Source organism: Sinocyclocheilus rhinocerous, unplaced genomic scaffold (assembly GCF_001515625.1).
Source record: "Sinocyclocheilus rhinocerous isolate Xijiao unplaced genomic scaffold, SAMN03320098_v1.1 scaffold1202, whole genome shotgun sequence".
Classification (NCBI taxonomy): domain Eukaryota; kingdom Metazoa; phylum Chordata; class Actinopteri; order Cypriniformes; family Cyprinidae; genus Sinocyclocheilus; species Sinocyclocheilus rhinocerous.
In genome coordinates, this window is record NW_015657483.1 from 217,696 (window position 1) to 235,254 (window position 17,559).

At 36.5% G+C, this 17,559-nt stretch overlaps 1 protein-coding gene across 1 annotated transcript in view; it reads right to left on the bottom strand.

Annotated features, from left to right (window-relative positions):
* The window catches only part of LOC107721020 (receptor tyrosine-protein kinase erbB-4-like), a 344,542-nt gene that overhangs the window by 69,610 nt on the left and 257,373 nt on the right, over nt 1–17,559 (bottom strand). The window contains exons 11-14 of the mRNA XM_016528874.1: nt 14,935–15,025; nt 10,468–10,667; nt 7,341–7,473; nt 2,900–2,993 (exon numbers count right to left, since the gene is read on the bottom strand). Of these exons, the coding sequence (XP_016384360.1) occupies nt 2,900–2,993; nt 7,341–7,473; nt 10,468–10,667; nt 14,935–15,025 (518 nt within the window). The remainder of the gene's footprint in view (nt 1–2,899; nt 2,994–7,340; nt 7,474–10,467; nt 10,668–14,934; nt 15,026–17,559) is intronic.

The following is a 17,559-nucleotide window of genomic DNA, read 5'->3' on the forward strand; positions in this document are numbered from 1 at the left end:
TTATGGCAGGTAAGCATAATTCTCCCTCAAATTTTTATTACAGTAACTTGTCTGGTTGGTAATGTACATTTTTTGCAATTATCATAATTCTAAATTCTCAATATTCTCATTGCTGTAACGCAGTTAGATTACATAAGACACTAGGGGTGTAACGATACATGTATTTGTCCCGAACCGTCATGGTATGGGCGTCCCGCTTCATGCAGTCAGACGACGAATATAGTCAGTCATAAGCAATCAATCCAGAAGGGGCTGTGCACGGTAATACAACACTAACCGTCACAACAGGAAAGAGCAGAAGAAGAGATTATCTGTAAAGAGAAGAACATACTGTTCCAGGCAGATCAAGCTCACTGTTCTTGTTGCTTGAAATAGGAAGACAAATATGTGGGGTTTATATAAATGTATCTCTGAGGGAAACTGACCGTCTTCAGAAATGTTTCGATGGCATTTTCTTTTCCTCTTACCTCCATATAATGCATATTAAAGTAGTGTTTGTAAGCGCAGCTGCTTTGTTTACAGAGGTAACCAAGGAAGCTCTATATCGCTGCTGTTCCATAAGCGCCACCTGATGTCAGAAAATAAATCTGCTTTTTCATTCAGTCCGTCTGCTGTTTTTGTTTTGTGCAGGTGTCTTATGTAGCATAATTTCACAAATCTAAAGTCAGGCAATTCAGTTTTTCAAAAACAACTGCTCATGCTGCATGCATGTAGCACTACTGTCTGTTCAAAATTAATGAAAAAAAAAAATTCCTGTTGTACTAAACGTGAATCGAACCGTGACCCCACATTTTTATATAACTGTAATGAGAATTGCAAAGACATTTGTTTAATTGTCATAAAATAATGTATTTAGTAATATAATAATCTATAATATTTCACAGTGTGGAATTATTTTTATTATTTAATAAATTGCTTCATTATTTTATTTAACAAAAATAACAACAACAATAATAATAATTATATATATATATATATATATATATAGTTTATATTTGACAACAAAATGGTGGCACATTGACTGAACCAGATAACAGGCTGTAATCAAGCAAAATCCGCATGAAGAAGAGTATATCTGTTATCTAAATTTCCAGGCACAGGCAAAAAAAACAAACAAAAAAAAAAAATTCTGGACACGCACACAGTTTTATAGAGTTTGTTTCTGTCTATGTTTGTGCTGATATGGGTCTCGGAGGGCTCATAATCGTGTCATTTGCGAGACCTTTCTGTTTGACTCAAGCAGACAACAGCCCGAGGTCTCAGAGCATTAGAGACAGATCGCCTAAATCCCCTTTCGGAAACACACATAAGCACACGGCCGTACGCACCTTGTCATGTAGTCATCAATTTTAACCAAAGTGCTTGAGGCTGTTTTGAAAAAGGGGCAGTGCTGAGCACACATCCCATCTATGGTAATGTCTCTCTAACCTAATCAGATTCATGGACATCCAAACAGCTTATTCATCCCACTCTCAGGTGTCTCCTATGGGGCAGGACTCTCTGTAAACACTTGCCAAGATTAGGCAACTTAATCTACTTTCTCACTAAATTAACAAAAAGCAAAATCAATCCCACAGCAGCAAAAGTACACTTCAACAAGGGATTCAATTAATCATTGGACCAAGCCAATCGAAGGAAGTGTCTGCCGTTCAGCTCTGTTTGTGCTTTAAGCTAACAGATATTGAAAGAGATTGCACTGAAATGAAATAAACATACTCACATAATCAAAAACGAACAATTACCAAGCTCCAAATGCAAGAAAAATCAGCTTTGGTGAGTGAACTTGCAAAATCTCAGTATAATAACAACTCTTACTGATATGAAAGAATCAAATCAAAAAGATTCAAATGGTCTATCCAAAAAAAAGCTCTTTTCTTTTCTGCTACAACAGATATTTTTTAATTAATCCACCACAATATAATGTTAAAAAAAATGTAAGGAACACAATATTACAGGCTCAACAGTTTTGTTTAGTTGCATTAACAGAGAGACTGTCCTGTAGTGATGGGTCGTTCTTGAACGATTCGTTCATTTTGAAAGAATCAATCATATGACTCGGGAAGAACGAGTCGTCTCGGGGAGTGATTCATTCAGTCGCGCATGCGCAACATCCTATAGGTTCTGTACTGGAATTAGTCAAGTAGTTCACCTGTTTCGAGTCTTCGGGTTTTTCGAGTCGTTCGTTCATCAAGTGAGATCAACAGATTTAAAAAAAAAATGCAAAATACAGTTGGCTAGTAAAAAAATGTACGGTCGGCCAATTACCTAAACTCACTTGCAACTTGCCTTTAACATGTCTTTGTCTGTGACTAAGTCTTGTGAAAAGGACACTGTTAAATATGACAGAAATTTGAAAATAAAAATATTTTTTATCAAATTGATCAGATTATTCTTATAATTCAGAAGTCTACACTACCATTCAAAAGTTTTAGGTTGGTAAGGTTTTTTTTTAACATATATTTTTAAGAAACATTTCTTATTATCATCAATCTTGAAAACTTTATATTTTTGTGGAAACTGTGATACATTTTTTCAGTATTATATGATCAATAGAATAATTAGAATTAAAATGAGATAGAATTAAATCAATAGAATTAGATTCATATAGACAGCATTGATTTGTATTCTTTTGTAACAATGAACGTCTTTACTGTCACTTATTATCAAATTAACGTGTCTTTGCTGAATAAAAGTATTTTAAAAAAATGTACTGACCCCAAGCTTTTGAACAGTATAAATATCATGGCACTCTATTATAGTCCCACAGTACTGAATGATACCACATTCATATGTCCAAAACACCATGGTACAGTTTTGTTAGTTTGGTTGTTCTGAAAGACTGATATTATAGGCTTATTGTTTTGTAAGTGTAGCATGGTAGAAATGAGACTGAACTCACAGGCCCAGTGCAGGTAAGACCGTCGTCATCCGCCACCTCACACTGCGCATCGCACTCCAGGCACACTGAACCGTTTGCAAACTCACGTACATCCCTATAAAACAGAAAGAAAGGGAAAAAAGACAAACATGAGGTAACATAACACACTACAATGACATATAATGACCACTTCAGAACACTCAAGGTTCAGATGGGAAAAAACAGCATGTAATTTTTCAAAGTTCTTCCAGGAATTCCTACCCAAGGATCTATACTATTCAATTAAAGTGACGTGACGTGTAGTCAAGTATGGTGTCCCATACTCGGAATTTGTGCTCTGCGTTTTACCCATCCAAGTGCACACACACAGCAGTGAGTAGTGAACAAACACGCAGACACACACACACACACACACACTGTGAACACACACCCGGATCAGTTGGCAGCAATGTGCTGTGGCGCCCAGAGAGCAGTTGGGGGTTCGGTACCTTGCTCAAGGGTCTCACCTCAGTCGTGGTATTGAGGGTTGAAGAGAGTGGTCATTCACTCCCCCCACCTACATTCCCTGCCGGACCTGAGACTCAAACCTGCGACCTTTGGGTTACAAGTTCGACTCTCTAACCATTAGGCCACGACTGCCCCAAAACCTTGTTTCTGCCCGGTCTAGCCTTTTAAAGACAAGACAACTTTCCATTTTCAGACCAGATATTGTAGCTCATTAAATACACTTCAGATTTCAGGACCTGAATGAGGAAAGTCTGAATCACAGGCAGTAAAAGAAGAGCCATCAAACACAAGACGGGTAGATTGTGAAAGTGCAGCCGAAGGGAATTCAGCGCCTGAGGCACTGCAAGGCCGTAGGGAGGCAACAGTGGAATCTAACACATCCGCAGGGTGCTTACAGCACTCCTCAAATGGCTGCCACAGCTGGCAAACACAGTTACTATTGACCAAAAGCAAACAGTCAGCCTTCACCACCGATCGAGGTGACAATTCATCAAGCACATTCAGGGACACCTCAAAGCACCACAGTGAGGAAATCAGCCAGGGACCTCTGAAACAAATGATCACAAAATGGTTCAATACGGGTAAACACAGTCACTTCCCAGTCCCATCACTCCTCTAAAGATGGTAGTGACATTTTAGAAGCTGACATCCATTGGTGTGACAAGCGGAGGATGGTGGCTCAGCGAGAGAGAAAAATATGTATAGCAAAGGCAAGTTTTTTTTTTTATTACTATTGATGTGTTACCTCATTGAATGCTAAATTAAATGACAATTAATTATTCTTTATCTAAAAGGCACAGCACATTTTGAATAGACCGTGAGGAAAGCTTTTTGAAGACCCTCTTATTATTAAATGACTTTTCTTTTTCCCTTACATAAACATTAACTTCACAGGCTCTGTAATGTTTGCATGTTCGGTGTCCACAACATGTTTCCTGGTTAAGAAGTGTGACTCACGAGAAAAATACAAAAGATACACTACTGTTCAAAAGTTTGGGGTCAGAATGTTTTTTTTTTATATGTATGTTTTAAATCTCTTATGCTCACCAAGACTGCATTGAAAAAAAAGAAAGAGTAAAAATAGTAATATTGTGAAATATTATTACAATTTAAAATAACTGTTTTCACTTTATTTATTTTAAAATGTAGTTAATTCCTTTGATGGCAAAGCTGAATTTTAGCAGCCATTACCCCAGTCTTTAGTGTATGAATAGAAAGTTGATAATAATAGCATTTATTTGAAATATAAATTTTTGACACATTGTAAATGTCTTTACTATCACATTTTTTTTTTGATAAACTGAATGCATCCTTTCTGAATAAAAGTTTACATTTCAGTATAAAAGTATAAAAATTGACTGACTCCTAACTCTAGAACTATAATGTTCACCCTAATATTGTCTGACACAGAAAACTGCGCTCTAGCAATTTCAAAGGGCCATTTTCATTTCAAACGTGATGCATTCATGATTGGATCACAAAGCCATTTTGTGAAAGCTCTATTTACCTGTATTAAGCACTAGTAACAAATTGGTTGTTTATTCCCAAATACAGAGTGAATCATCTTGAGTGAACAGCGAGTGTGACCGCAGAGGTCGACAACCAGTGGAGAAACAGAGAAAACACAGACTCTAAGATCACCCTGCAAAAACAGATATACACACACACACACACACACACACACACACACACACAACAGCAGCACAGATATTGAGGCACTGGGTGAAGCGTGTGGGACGGGTGAGTAGGCAGACGTGACAGTGCGAGACAGTGATGCGTCTGTGGCCGTGCTGTACCTCTCCAAACCCGCCTCCCGCTTCTCGACCACATAGGGCCTGGTGAGCAGCTTGGGCCTAGAGCTGGCCAGTCTGCAAGGCAAAAGAATCATGTGGGACCATCGCAGGGTGTACGATCCCTGGTTCTGATTCACTATCAACCAACATGGATATGGCATACATATAAAATACAGGCTCCCATCCATGTTTGGCCTAGTTAAAACACACAGAGGACAAGCTTCTGATTTAAACGGGTAGATGCTGTTGTATTAGAATGTGAAAATGGATGCCGCTTGTTTGTTGTCTTGTTTTAGCTCTGGGCAAAGGAGAAAATGAATTTCGCTGCTTCGCTCAGTCAAATCAATCAAAAGCTGATATTGGTCTTTCCCTTTGAGCGGTGCGTAAGCACACAACAAATAAAGAGGGAACTCAAAACCAATCTGTAAATTACCTTCTTCACTGCACTGATCAACACCTTTAGTGTTTACTTATTCCAATTCTGTAAACCAACAGAAAGAGCTTATCAATGCCAAACCATTTTTTGTGGAATTAGACAAACAATCGCTACCAAAATGAATTTTCATGCTGGTTTGGTACTGGTTGATTTTCTGGTAAAGATGGAAGCCTTGCTGGTTGAGCTAGTTAAGTAGCCTGCCAGGAACATCAGCACACCAGCATCCAAAACACAACTTTTTGAACAAAACATCAATTTTTGAATCTACAGCACCTCGGAAAACAAAATAATTAGTTTCATCCTGGGTTGTTTAGGAATTTATGATGAGATAAAGACACCGGGTACCGTAAAATATCACAAAGACAATACATGAATAAATAAACTGTCAATATATTACTGGCTGCTCACGAAACAAGAAAGGACAACAAGAAAATACACAGACTTCCAAAAAATGTTTTCTAGAGTGTTTTGGCACATTTACAATTTCCTGTGCCCTACATAATCCACACACTCTACTTTCAAGAGTGTTTAGTCAAACACTTTATATCTACAGTATTTGTGCTTTTTTTTAAATGCCTCTAAAGGGATAGCTCACCATTTAAAGTTAAAATTAATCAGTCATTTATTCACCCTAATGTCATTCCAAATCTGTATGACTTTCTTTTCTTCAAAAAAAGAAGATATTTTTGAAGAATGTTTCAACTGCTTTTGTCCATTCAATGAAAGTCAGTGGGGTTCAAAACAACACTGGACCCCATTGTCTTTCATTGCATGGACAAAAAAACAATGAGACATTTTTCAAATAGAAAGTCATACAGGTTTGGAATGACATGAAGGTGAGTAAATGATTACAGAAATAACATTTTTGGGTGAACTATACTTTTAAAGTTTAGAAGACATTATTTTATATTTGTCACAGCACCAGTCTATGAAACATAAGGTATGAAAATCCATCATAAAAATAGTATTAAATTGTTTAAACAATTATTAAGATTATAAAAGCATAAATTAATGTCATGAAGATTTATGTTATAAAACCACTTATTGTGTGGAAATTATTTTTTCCCCCCAAATAAATGATGACATTATGATACATGTGTCTACTGTTGGACACTGCTAGTAGACACATTGAATAAATTAGTGAAAGTTTTAAGAGTCCACAGGGTCAAAAGTGCCCACAGTTAAAGAAACACTTGTACGTGTGCTTGTCTGTTTATCTGGCCTAAATCTTTGTACCTTTGTGACAACAAAACCAAGGCTTTACTCAGTTCTTCATTCTGTCACAGTGCTCCACACACCACTGTATTTGGTGTAGACGTCATATAAGGTAGAAGATGTACCCAGCTCATCTAGCTCACCCAAACACTGTTATTTGTTTTCCAGCTCAACCGAGCTTACGTTTCATCATTGCAACCTGCTCTCCAAAGCCAGGGGATGTGCTGCTCTGCTGTTTTGTTACTGTTTGTCTAGAGGATGGAGACATGAATCTTGGTGAAATCCCTGGAGAAAAGAGCTAGCTATAGTTCAATCTTAGGAATACACGTTTTCTACAAGCAAACATTAATAAACAATGTCGTGAAGCATATGCAAATAATCCTACAACATAGCTTGGGCGCACCTGTGATACTTGAGATTTGTAGATTTATGAAGTGAAACTCCTGCACAAATAAAGTGTTGTGGAGTTATATTTGTTATATCTGTGGGAATGTGATGTTTAACAACTTACCCTTCGTGCAGGTTGCAGGATTCGACACAGGTACGTCCCCTGCTAAAGAACCGACAGGACAAGCACTGGTCAGGCCCCGGACCCCAACAGCCAGCATCAGAGCACAGCGGATCACATATCATACGATCCAAAACTGCAAAAAATATTCTGATTATTAATACAAGAGCGTTAATGTCAGTAAATAACTAACTCCTCCTACATTTACATACATTGCTAATTTTACATTTATATAATTTATAATTTCAAATTAATGCCATTTGTTTGAACTTTCTACTCACAAATTCTTGTAAAAAATGTATCAGTTTCCACACAAATACTAATTAAGAATATTACAATGATTTCTAAAGGATTCCTTAAGACAAGACTACTAGCTGCAGAAAATTCATAGATAAATTGCATTTTAAAATATATTAAAATAAAAATGAAAAACAAGTTATTTTTAATTTTTAACCATATTTTGATCAAATAAATGCAGCATTGGTGAACAAAGAGAGCCTTTAAAAATAATTTTAAAACATTAAAAACATTTTAAAAATCCTACCAACCCCAAACGTTTCAGTGTGTACAAAATTGAATGTAATTTTAATATAATCATTTTTATACATTTGTATTTATTTTTATATTTATGGCAATAGATGACACACAGTACTAATATAATTTTAGAATAAAATTTAGAATTTATGTTTGGTTAAATTACGCAAATTATGCAAGAAATTGTTTTTTTTTTCTCTTCTTCTTTATTGATTCTAAACCAACTGTTTCAAGGTGTCACAATGAAAAACTAATTTCTGTCCGTAGCTGCATTTCGATCTATTGCAAATTTGTCTCAGAATGGTGCCGTCAGTCCACCCCTGGGAAACATCCAGTTGATAGAGGGAAAAGATTCTTTGTAAAACCGCGATTGAACACAATGCACACGCCATCTGTTACTTGTCCGGTCATGGATGTATTATACTTGTATATGAACCGCTGTATTTCAATTTGAAATGAGGACAGAATAGTCCGGGCGCCCACCCACTGAGGCACTGGATTTTGCAGCAGCTGGGAGAGTGTTTTAAAAAAATACTGCTGACACAACTTCAGCATGTCTCACAGACGTCCTCCTCAACAGACAAACTTCTGAAACTAATAATGAGAATTTCATCATCAAAGAGTATAGAGAGGGTCAAATGTAAGCAAACTTGTGAGCATGTGAACAAAAAGTTTAATAATGAGAATTTCATCATCAAAGAGTATAGAGAGGGTCAAATGTAAGCAAACTTGTGAGCATGTGAACATAAAGTCAGATGTTCTTGCTTCCATTGAAGCTCAGGATGCTCTTTGGAACAACTCAAATCGTGCTGGATTTTACAGCAAGAACTCATGGAGTTTAAGTTGTTTATGTGCTGCTGACATTAAAGAAAAATGGTAACAAATCAAATACTAGAAATTTCAACATCCACTATATTCATTAAACTTTTACTGCTAATATAATATGTAGGATAATTAATATAAAATAATAAAAATGATGGGATTTTTAAATATAATGAAATAACTTTAATACAACACTTTTTTTTTTTTTTTACACAAATATAAGTCATAGTTATTTAAATTATATATATTTTAAATGTTTTAAAATAGCTTTATTTACTTTTTTAATAATTAATCAAATTGACCATAATTTTAAAACATCCAAAACAACAAAGACGACTAAACTGTAGACAAATCAAATACTAAACATCTCGACATTCACATACATTTTTAAATTAAACTTTTCACTCAAACCGTTATGCTGCTAATATAATATATAAGAAAAAATTGCTTTCAATTAAAAAAATAAAAACATCCATAATGTAGCATTTTATTTTGAGGACTAATTCTCTAAGGAGAGTTTTATTTTACTGTAAGCACTGCTGAATGAATGAATGAGCAATAACATGTAAAAGCACTCCAGAGAGCACTATACAAAAATCTCAGCATTTCTCAGGGAACAACATGTTCTAGTTCAAGGACCAACTAGGTGCTCAGAGCAGGTATCCAACAGCATGAGGAGCGACACAGAGAAGTGGGAAGCCCTTTCAGCTGTACGTTTGTGGCAGATGGATCAAAAAGATGCCAACTTCAAAGTTTTAACCTGGTTGAAAACACACAAATTGGGTTGTGTTGACGTCAAAAGCAGTGCTGGGTTGGTTTCCAGGGAGATAGGTTAGAGCCAGGGGGATCGCTAAGCCCTACAAAAGGCTACGGTTGCCGTGAGACATTAATGATTGCTGTCACATCACAACATCCTGTGCAATGAAAAAGAAGGGGAAAAACAGTTTTTTAGATAGTCATAAACATCACTCAGCAGCGAGAAAAGAGAGAGTTTTTAAAGACAGAGGTGAAAGTAAATTCCCTGTGGTGATTACAGCTTATCCTAGAAAAAAATCACCTGAAATGCCAGAAATTGTTGCAGGGTCACCCTGCAATTAATTCCCTGTGATCCTTTATGAAGCGACTTAACGTTTGCAGAGAATGGGTAATTAGACCTGAAGCATTTGGTCTTTTTTCAGGCTTATGGTAACATCGTTCCACATTTCTTCAAGTCTTTAACAAAAAAAAAAACCTCAAAGAACTCTGTGTTCTGGATCTCGGGGTGATTTTGAAGGGTAAAAAGGGAGTACGTAGTAGGGGGCTTGGATCAGTACTTGTCTTTCACAGCAAAGTGAGACTCTGATCATCTGACACCTCTTGACCCCCTCCATCTGCGGAGGAACCCTGGGCCCTCATGACCCCCGCTAGGCTCAGTGAGGTGCATTGACCCAGGCAAAACAACAGGTATGAGGGAGCTGCACCAGCACCTTACAAAGTGACCGAGTTTACTGCCTCAAAGTCAGCGAGCTCTGCATGAGATGTCGTGAACTCTCACTGTGGTTCGGGTGAACCAGGACAAACAGCAGCTGGGAGGCTGAAAATGATTCTAGCCTCAAGCCATCTTCTCACAGATGTTGTGAATAACTGCTTTTTTAAATTATATTTTTATGTAAGACACCCCACTTAGTAGGTATTTCTTGACCAGACCTCAAGTCAAACATCTTGCTATGCTGGGCTTTGACTAATTTATTTAAAAGCCAAATGGAACTACAATAAAACAGAGTGATGGACTCACTGCATTCCTTGGGGTCACGGTTGTTGCGGATCAGGGCCTTCTGGGTGCTGGTGCGGAAGAGTCGCGTCCAGTTGACGGTGTTGTAGTAGCAGAGTTGACTGTTGTTGGTGACGTACACGTTTCCAGCACTGATCTCACCCAGAGACTGCAGCTTCAGTGAGGAAATCCACTGCTGCTTTAGCACCAGAAGAGAGATGCCACTGAACACAAGAGAAAAAAGGAGAGGTTACTGTTTACATTTTAAAGAGGGGTTCATTTAATTATGAAATGTCATAATTTAATTAAATGCACAATATTTAATAAATTTAATCACATATATAAATGTTATGATAAGTCCACAATTCTTTATTTTATTACGAATACTATAAAATTGCAACCAGAATTATTAAACCCCCCATTGACTGTAATAATTTGAAAATGTAAGCATTTCTGTAGATTCAGATTTTAAAAAAAATGCATTAGTGGAATTTTGATAATGTCAATATATAATGTAACAATTTTTGTTATAGGATTTTTCTGTAATAGAGCTATGTCATAATTATTCAACCCTTATTCAACCCCCTGTTTTAAAAGTAAATTTATTTCTATGGGAGGGTACAAAATTGTGTTAAAACACAATTAAGCCTTTAGAAACTGTATAACAAAACTAAATTTGCTAGAGCTGTTACATATACAGTACAAGTTTAGCCCATGCATGTGCTAAAGTTGAGTAGAAAATATGGCCAACCAAAAGAACTCTCACAAAAGCTATAGAGAACAAATTGTTTTATTACATTAGAAAGTCGATGGTTACAAGAAGATTTTCGGCTACAAGGTGATTTTCAAGATACTAAAAGTTCCTAGAGACACAGCTGGCAGCCTTATTAATAAGTTTAAAATATGCTGTACCAGAAAGTTGACTGTTGTTGGTGACGTACACGTTTCCAGCACTGATCTCACCCAGAGACTGCAGCTTCAGTGAGGAAATCCACTGCTGCTTTAGCACCAGAAGAGAGATGCCACTGAACACAAGAGAAAAAAGGAGAGGTTACTGTTTACATTTTAAAGAGGGGTTCATTTAATTATGAAATGTCATAATTTAATTAAATGCACAATATTTAATAAATTTAATCACATATATAAATGTTATGATAAGTCCACAATTCTTTATTTTATTACGAATACTATAAAATTGCAACCAGAATTATTAAACCCCCCATTGACTGTAATAATTTGAAAATGTAAGCATTTCTGTAGATTCAGATTTTAAAAAAAATGCATTAGTGGAATTTTGATAATGTCAATATATAATGTAACAATTTTTGTTATAGGATTTTTCTGTAATAGAGCTATGTCATAATTATTCAACCCTTATTCAACCCCCTGTTTTAAAAGTAAATTTATTTCTATGGGAGGGTACAAAATTGTGTTAAAACACAATTAAGCCTTTAGAAACTGTATAACAAAACTAAATTTGCTAGAGCTGTTACATATACAGTACAAGTTTAGCCCATGCATGTGCTAAAGTTGAGTAGAAAATATGGCCAACCAAAAGAACTCTCACAAAAGCTATAGAGAACAAATTGTTTTATTACATTAGAAAGTCGATGGTTACAAGAAGATTTTCGGCTACAAGGTGATTTTCAAGATACTAAAAGTTCCTAGAGACACAGCTGGCAGCCTTATTAATAAGTTTAAAATATGCTGTACCAGAAAACCTTTGAGGGCGTTGAAAAAAAAATATATATAATAAAATGTTTGATCAGAGCAACTGAGAAAAACCCTCGATTTACTGCCAGTGACTTGCAAGATGACCTGATAGAAGAAAACTAGACAAGCATGGCCTTCATGTCGGACACTGAACGCAACTCGTGACCAAGAAGATCACAACTTAAACACGACACAATTCGGATAGGCCTGTGGAGTTCTGGAATTATGTTTTATTGAGTGACGTGACCAAACTGGAACTTTTTGAACCCATGGATCAAGGGTATGTCTCAAGCTGGACTAGTCTTATTATGGGGTTACTTTGCTGTTACAGAAAGTGGAAATCTTGACTGTATGAAGGACATCATAGATTCGTTGAAGTATCAGGCCATTCTGTCAAAGATTGTGATGCCTTCAGTGCATAGACTGAAGCTTGATGATCATTAGAGTTTCCAGCAGGACAGCCATCCCAAAGTATACATCCAAATCTACTTAAGATTGTTTCAGGGATCAGTCGTAGAACGTCTGTGAGTGGCCTGTTCAGTCTTCAGATTTAAATTTCATTGAAAATATTTGGTGGAATTTGAAGAAAGCAGTGACAACATGAAAACCAAAGATTATCAGTAATCTGGAAGTTTTTCAACTGAGGAATGGGACAAGATTCTAGTAGAAGGGTCTCAGAAGCTTGTAAGCATTTAGAGTCAAAGTTTATTAGAGGTTAGGCCTATAAAGAAAAGAAAAAAAGATTCTCTACAAAATTTAACTCTTGAGGATTGTGCATGAATGTTTAGAGCTATAATTTTCAACATTCAAAACAACAAAGAAATCCAAACATTGTTTAGCCTGAAGATTTTGAGACAACAGACAAAAAAAAGCACAAAGATCAGAATGAATAAGAATGAAACAAAATAATGAGATCTGACACAAAGAAAGCTACAATGATGGCTTCATGAACAAAAGACATGAGCGAATTGTCGGTATGAGAGATGCTGTTGCATTTCTAAAGCAAGTGTTTAGCTTGCGTCCCCCATCTAGCGTCGCTGAGGATCTCCCACTTCAGATGGGATGAGTTCGGTTAATGCCAAGGTGTAATCACAACTGTGTTTTTAATCACAAGCAGGCATGCTGAAGAGCACATCAAAGGGGCTTTGAGACGGCCTTCAGCGGAGAGTCAGAGAGTGGCAGCAGAACGTGCAGGTGCACTTAGACACTGACGTCGCTCTCATCTCGTTGATCTGCCTCTTAGAGACTTCTCTTCTGTTTTTCCTCTTTCTCTCTACCTTCCTCTCTCTGTGTTTCAGGCAGAAAGCCAGTGCCAGACACATCAGACACAGAGCACATCATGTGGCAGACGGTAATTGGTACAGTAGAGCTTTCAATAAAGGACCCCACAAACGTTAAAACAGCCTGGCGGATCTGTGCTCCCGCTCTCTTCTGTCTCTCCTGACTCTTTAACTCTAAGCAAATGGGTGTTGCACTGTGTGAATACAGCTTTTCATTCATACTCTTTGAACTCTTGGCAAGAAAGCCTTGGCCTCTTTAGAAAACACAAAAGAGGGGATTCACTAAGAATTAATTATGCTGTTTATTTGCACATGCTGTCTGCACTGTTTTAACCCAATTCACTAAAAGAATGAAGCAAATGAGGAAATACTAGATATACTAATATTAGAATAGAAATTGAACAAAATTTGTCACAAATTTAGTGCTGAACCCAAACCAGCCAACTTATGAAAAACTGTTGATAACACATAAGTTATATCTTTGCATGTTCCCTGGTTCACAATTATTGTAAAATGCATTTCTCTTTTGCAGCACATTTCCAAATAAATAGCCTTTAAGACCCGTTCAAACTAAGGACAATAATTATAATGATAAATTAAACTATAATGTTTATAATGTCTAATAATTGACAGAGAGGAACAATATCGTTGGAATCATTTTCAGGACATTTTTATTTTTTATCTGATGAACAATAAAAAACATTAACCAATCAAAATCCACCTGATGTTAAAGAGATTGAGCATTTAAAGTGGCAGATGACAAAACTTCAGTGCGCACTTATAATAAACAACTTTATCGTCCGCTGTGGTTGCTAATATTTATCATAATTGTTATATTTATTGTTCTTGGTGTGTACTGGCCTTTAAACAGCAGCAGACCTTGGTCGGACTGATATAATACAATATGAATATATGTGCTGAAATATGGAGTTGTAAATATCATAATTAGATTTGCAAGAACATGAATGACCAGGTGCATTCACAAGTAAGAAACTCAGAATTCTAGATGATACACGAGTTGCAGAATTGTGACTTTGGAAGGAGAGTGTCAATGTGACCCATTGCGGAAAAACTGATCTATAATATACAGATAATAATCTACACAGAAAACAGTGAGTGTAAAACAATCTGTAATGAGGTATAATGGATGATTTTGCAAGTTATTTTAATTTTACTTATTTCAATATTTAAATTTTATGCATTTCAATTATTTTAAAGGTTTGATTACAGAACCACAGAAAGACAACAAGTGTAAAGTGAACCACTCACATTTCATAGTTTACAAACAGTTACTTCTCATGTATAAATAAGTGATGGAAATTAATAATTTTCACAATAAAACTATTATGTCTTCGACTTTTATTCATTACATTGTAATAATGAATGCCTGACTCTAAGTTTACCAGGTGCACCTGAAGGCAGTAATAGACCTGTGGAAGTATGAGAAGGAGGGGATTAGTTCTGGAGCTGGCAACAAAGAGTGAGCCCTGGATCTTACCTGTAGAGAGACCTGCCTCCAATGGTTGCCAGATTGGAGAAGACACTCAGGTCAGTCATGTTTTCTGGCCAGGACTGAACGTTTAGAAAACCTGGAAAACACAAGATGACATGCTCAGTGAGTCAAATCATCAGCCAACATAGTAGACACAAGTGATTCCACCTATTGTAATTATTAAGAGAAATGTATTACTTTCATTGCAGCATGATAAATAAAATTGAATTCCCTTTTTAAAGGCGTATTAAAGTCAATAATGTGTCTGGATGAGTAGTGCTGACTGTACATGGTGACAATTAATGTGTTATTTGAGAAATATGACCACTATACAATGTCTGACTATATTTTATTCTCTCATCCTGCATCTATCTCCGTTTATTTAATGGAGATTGAAGAGCTGATAGCTATAGATCATGGAGACATTTTAATAATGGATTCAAAAAATGAATTATTTATTAAAGGGAAGACAAACCCATGCATACACCAAGAAAAGACAAACAGGCCCTGAGAAAGAGAAAAAGAGGACTTTCTTTTTCAAGGACAAGGAGAACATAAATTACTCCAATTATTTTAACAATGCAAAGCCTGAATGGTGTATATTTTCAGTAATAACTGATATTTGATATCCTTCAAATTAAATCATTACTTTCAGAGGATCGTGTTTGAGCAAAAGTGGTATCGTGTTAAGAGACTAATATAAATATTATTCCTGTTCAGATTTTATGGTCATATCTCTAGGCTTTCAGTTATCATTCCTGGCCTGCTTTGTGGTGCTTCATTAAAATTAAGTTTGGATTCCACATTCATTAGCATGTCTACCGGAAAAGACTACAGTAAATATAAATGCAGCCATTTGATTAAGAAATTTGCCTCCAGTGATGGCTTTCTGGAGGAGAGAGACATGGCATCAATAAATCATAACTCATCTAAATTCAAGTAGGGATAATATTCTTACATTAATTGAGCTCTTTTCACATTGTTTATAGCCAGACTGTTTATTATTAATACAAAACCTACAAAAAAGTGACTAAAATGTCATTATGTTCACTCTTAGAAACTGATCTTTTCGGATTCAAGGGCTAAAATAGGGTTAAACGCTTGAGATTTTGCCTTTTGCGCTGCCTGTTTAAATTAAGCTAAGGTTGTGGAAGCAGATTAGAGGAAGTGTCTCAGTGAGGTGTCGTTAGCATGGTGTCTGCTGACACTAATTGCCTTAACGACAAAACTGTGCGATAGGAAGTCTGAAGGAGTGTGTGTGCAGTGCTTTGAGAGTGGGCCGCTTGCCTGTCTGTGTTGTAATCGGTTTATTTTACGTGTGGAGGCAAGACTTCATCATGCTAATAGTGCTAACGAGGTCCCAGCGAACACCTGTCGGCTCCAGACTAACATCAGGGGAGTAATTCTGCTCCACAAATGAATTGCAGGCAAGAAACACAAAGGGAACTGCTGAAAATGAGTTTGAGTAACACAAAATACAGCTGCTGACACCAGAGAGTTTATAGACGCACACCAGTATGATCCTAAAGCAAGGCAAAATGCTTTTGATAACGTTACTCCAGGAGTGTGGCCATCATTTCAGAGATGAGGGGGACAGTATGTAATAATACCTTTTTTTTTTATTGACTTGAATTTTTTTAAGTTGTATTTTTCTCATATTTCTTACTTTTAATAGGCTAAGAAATCAAATACACTGCTGGACAATGACCAATCATTTGTATTTATTTTTCTTATATTTTCCTAAAGACAATTTTATGATTTGTTTATTTACTACAAACACTTTTTTCCATTTTAATCACACAATAAGGCAGAATAGTTTCTATACTATAATAAATGCTATTTCAATAAGCACTGTATTATTCATATACATATATTTATTACCTGGAGATGACTTGAAAAACACACATAAACCATATATTGTCGCAATCGTGTGTTTAATGTCTTCACGTTTCATCAGTCAAAACGTTTCTGCTTTTTATTTAGCTTATACAGTGATAGCTGGATGCTTTTGTCGCGCCACCACGTGCATGTTTTACTGATAAGAGCAAAAAGAACTTAAAATGCTCGTTCATTTTTGTTTGTACACATAAGAGTAATACACCATTCGAATCTGTAAAGGGTCTACTTTTATTTGTGTACACTCACAATATCAACAAAACATTGTGCTTTTGCAATAGATTTATTCACACCGCCCTTGAAAACTCTTTGTGAAAACACTTGTCCGAAACTGTCACGATGTCACACACACGAGGGACGAGGAGACGCTGGAGAATGCTTTTAACAGGACTTTATTGGAACCAAGGGAGACGAACACAGGAAGACCTTCACCAGAAGACGTACAACAGCGGACCGAGAAGTAGGGACTGGGAACACTATTTATAACGAACACAGGAAGACCTTCACCAGAAGACGTACAACAGCGGACCGAGAAGTAGGGACTGGGAACACTTTAAATACACACAGGAGGAGGGGATCACGAGACACACCTGGGAGCAATGACACATCATGGGGAACACCTGGGACAAATGAACTAAACTAATCAGGGGAGGAACAGGAAACTAATCAAATAAGGGCATGGGAAGGCACATGGGGAGCAGGACACACACAACACATGGAACAGAGTCTGACAGA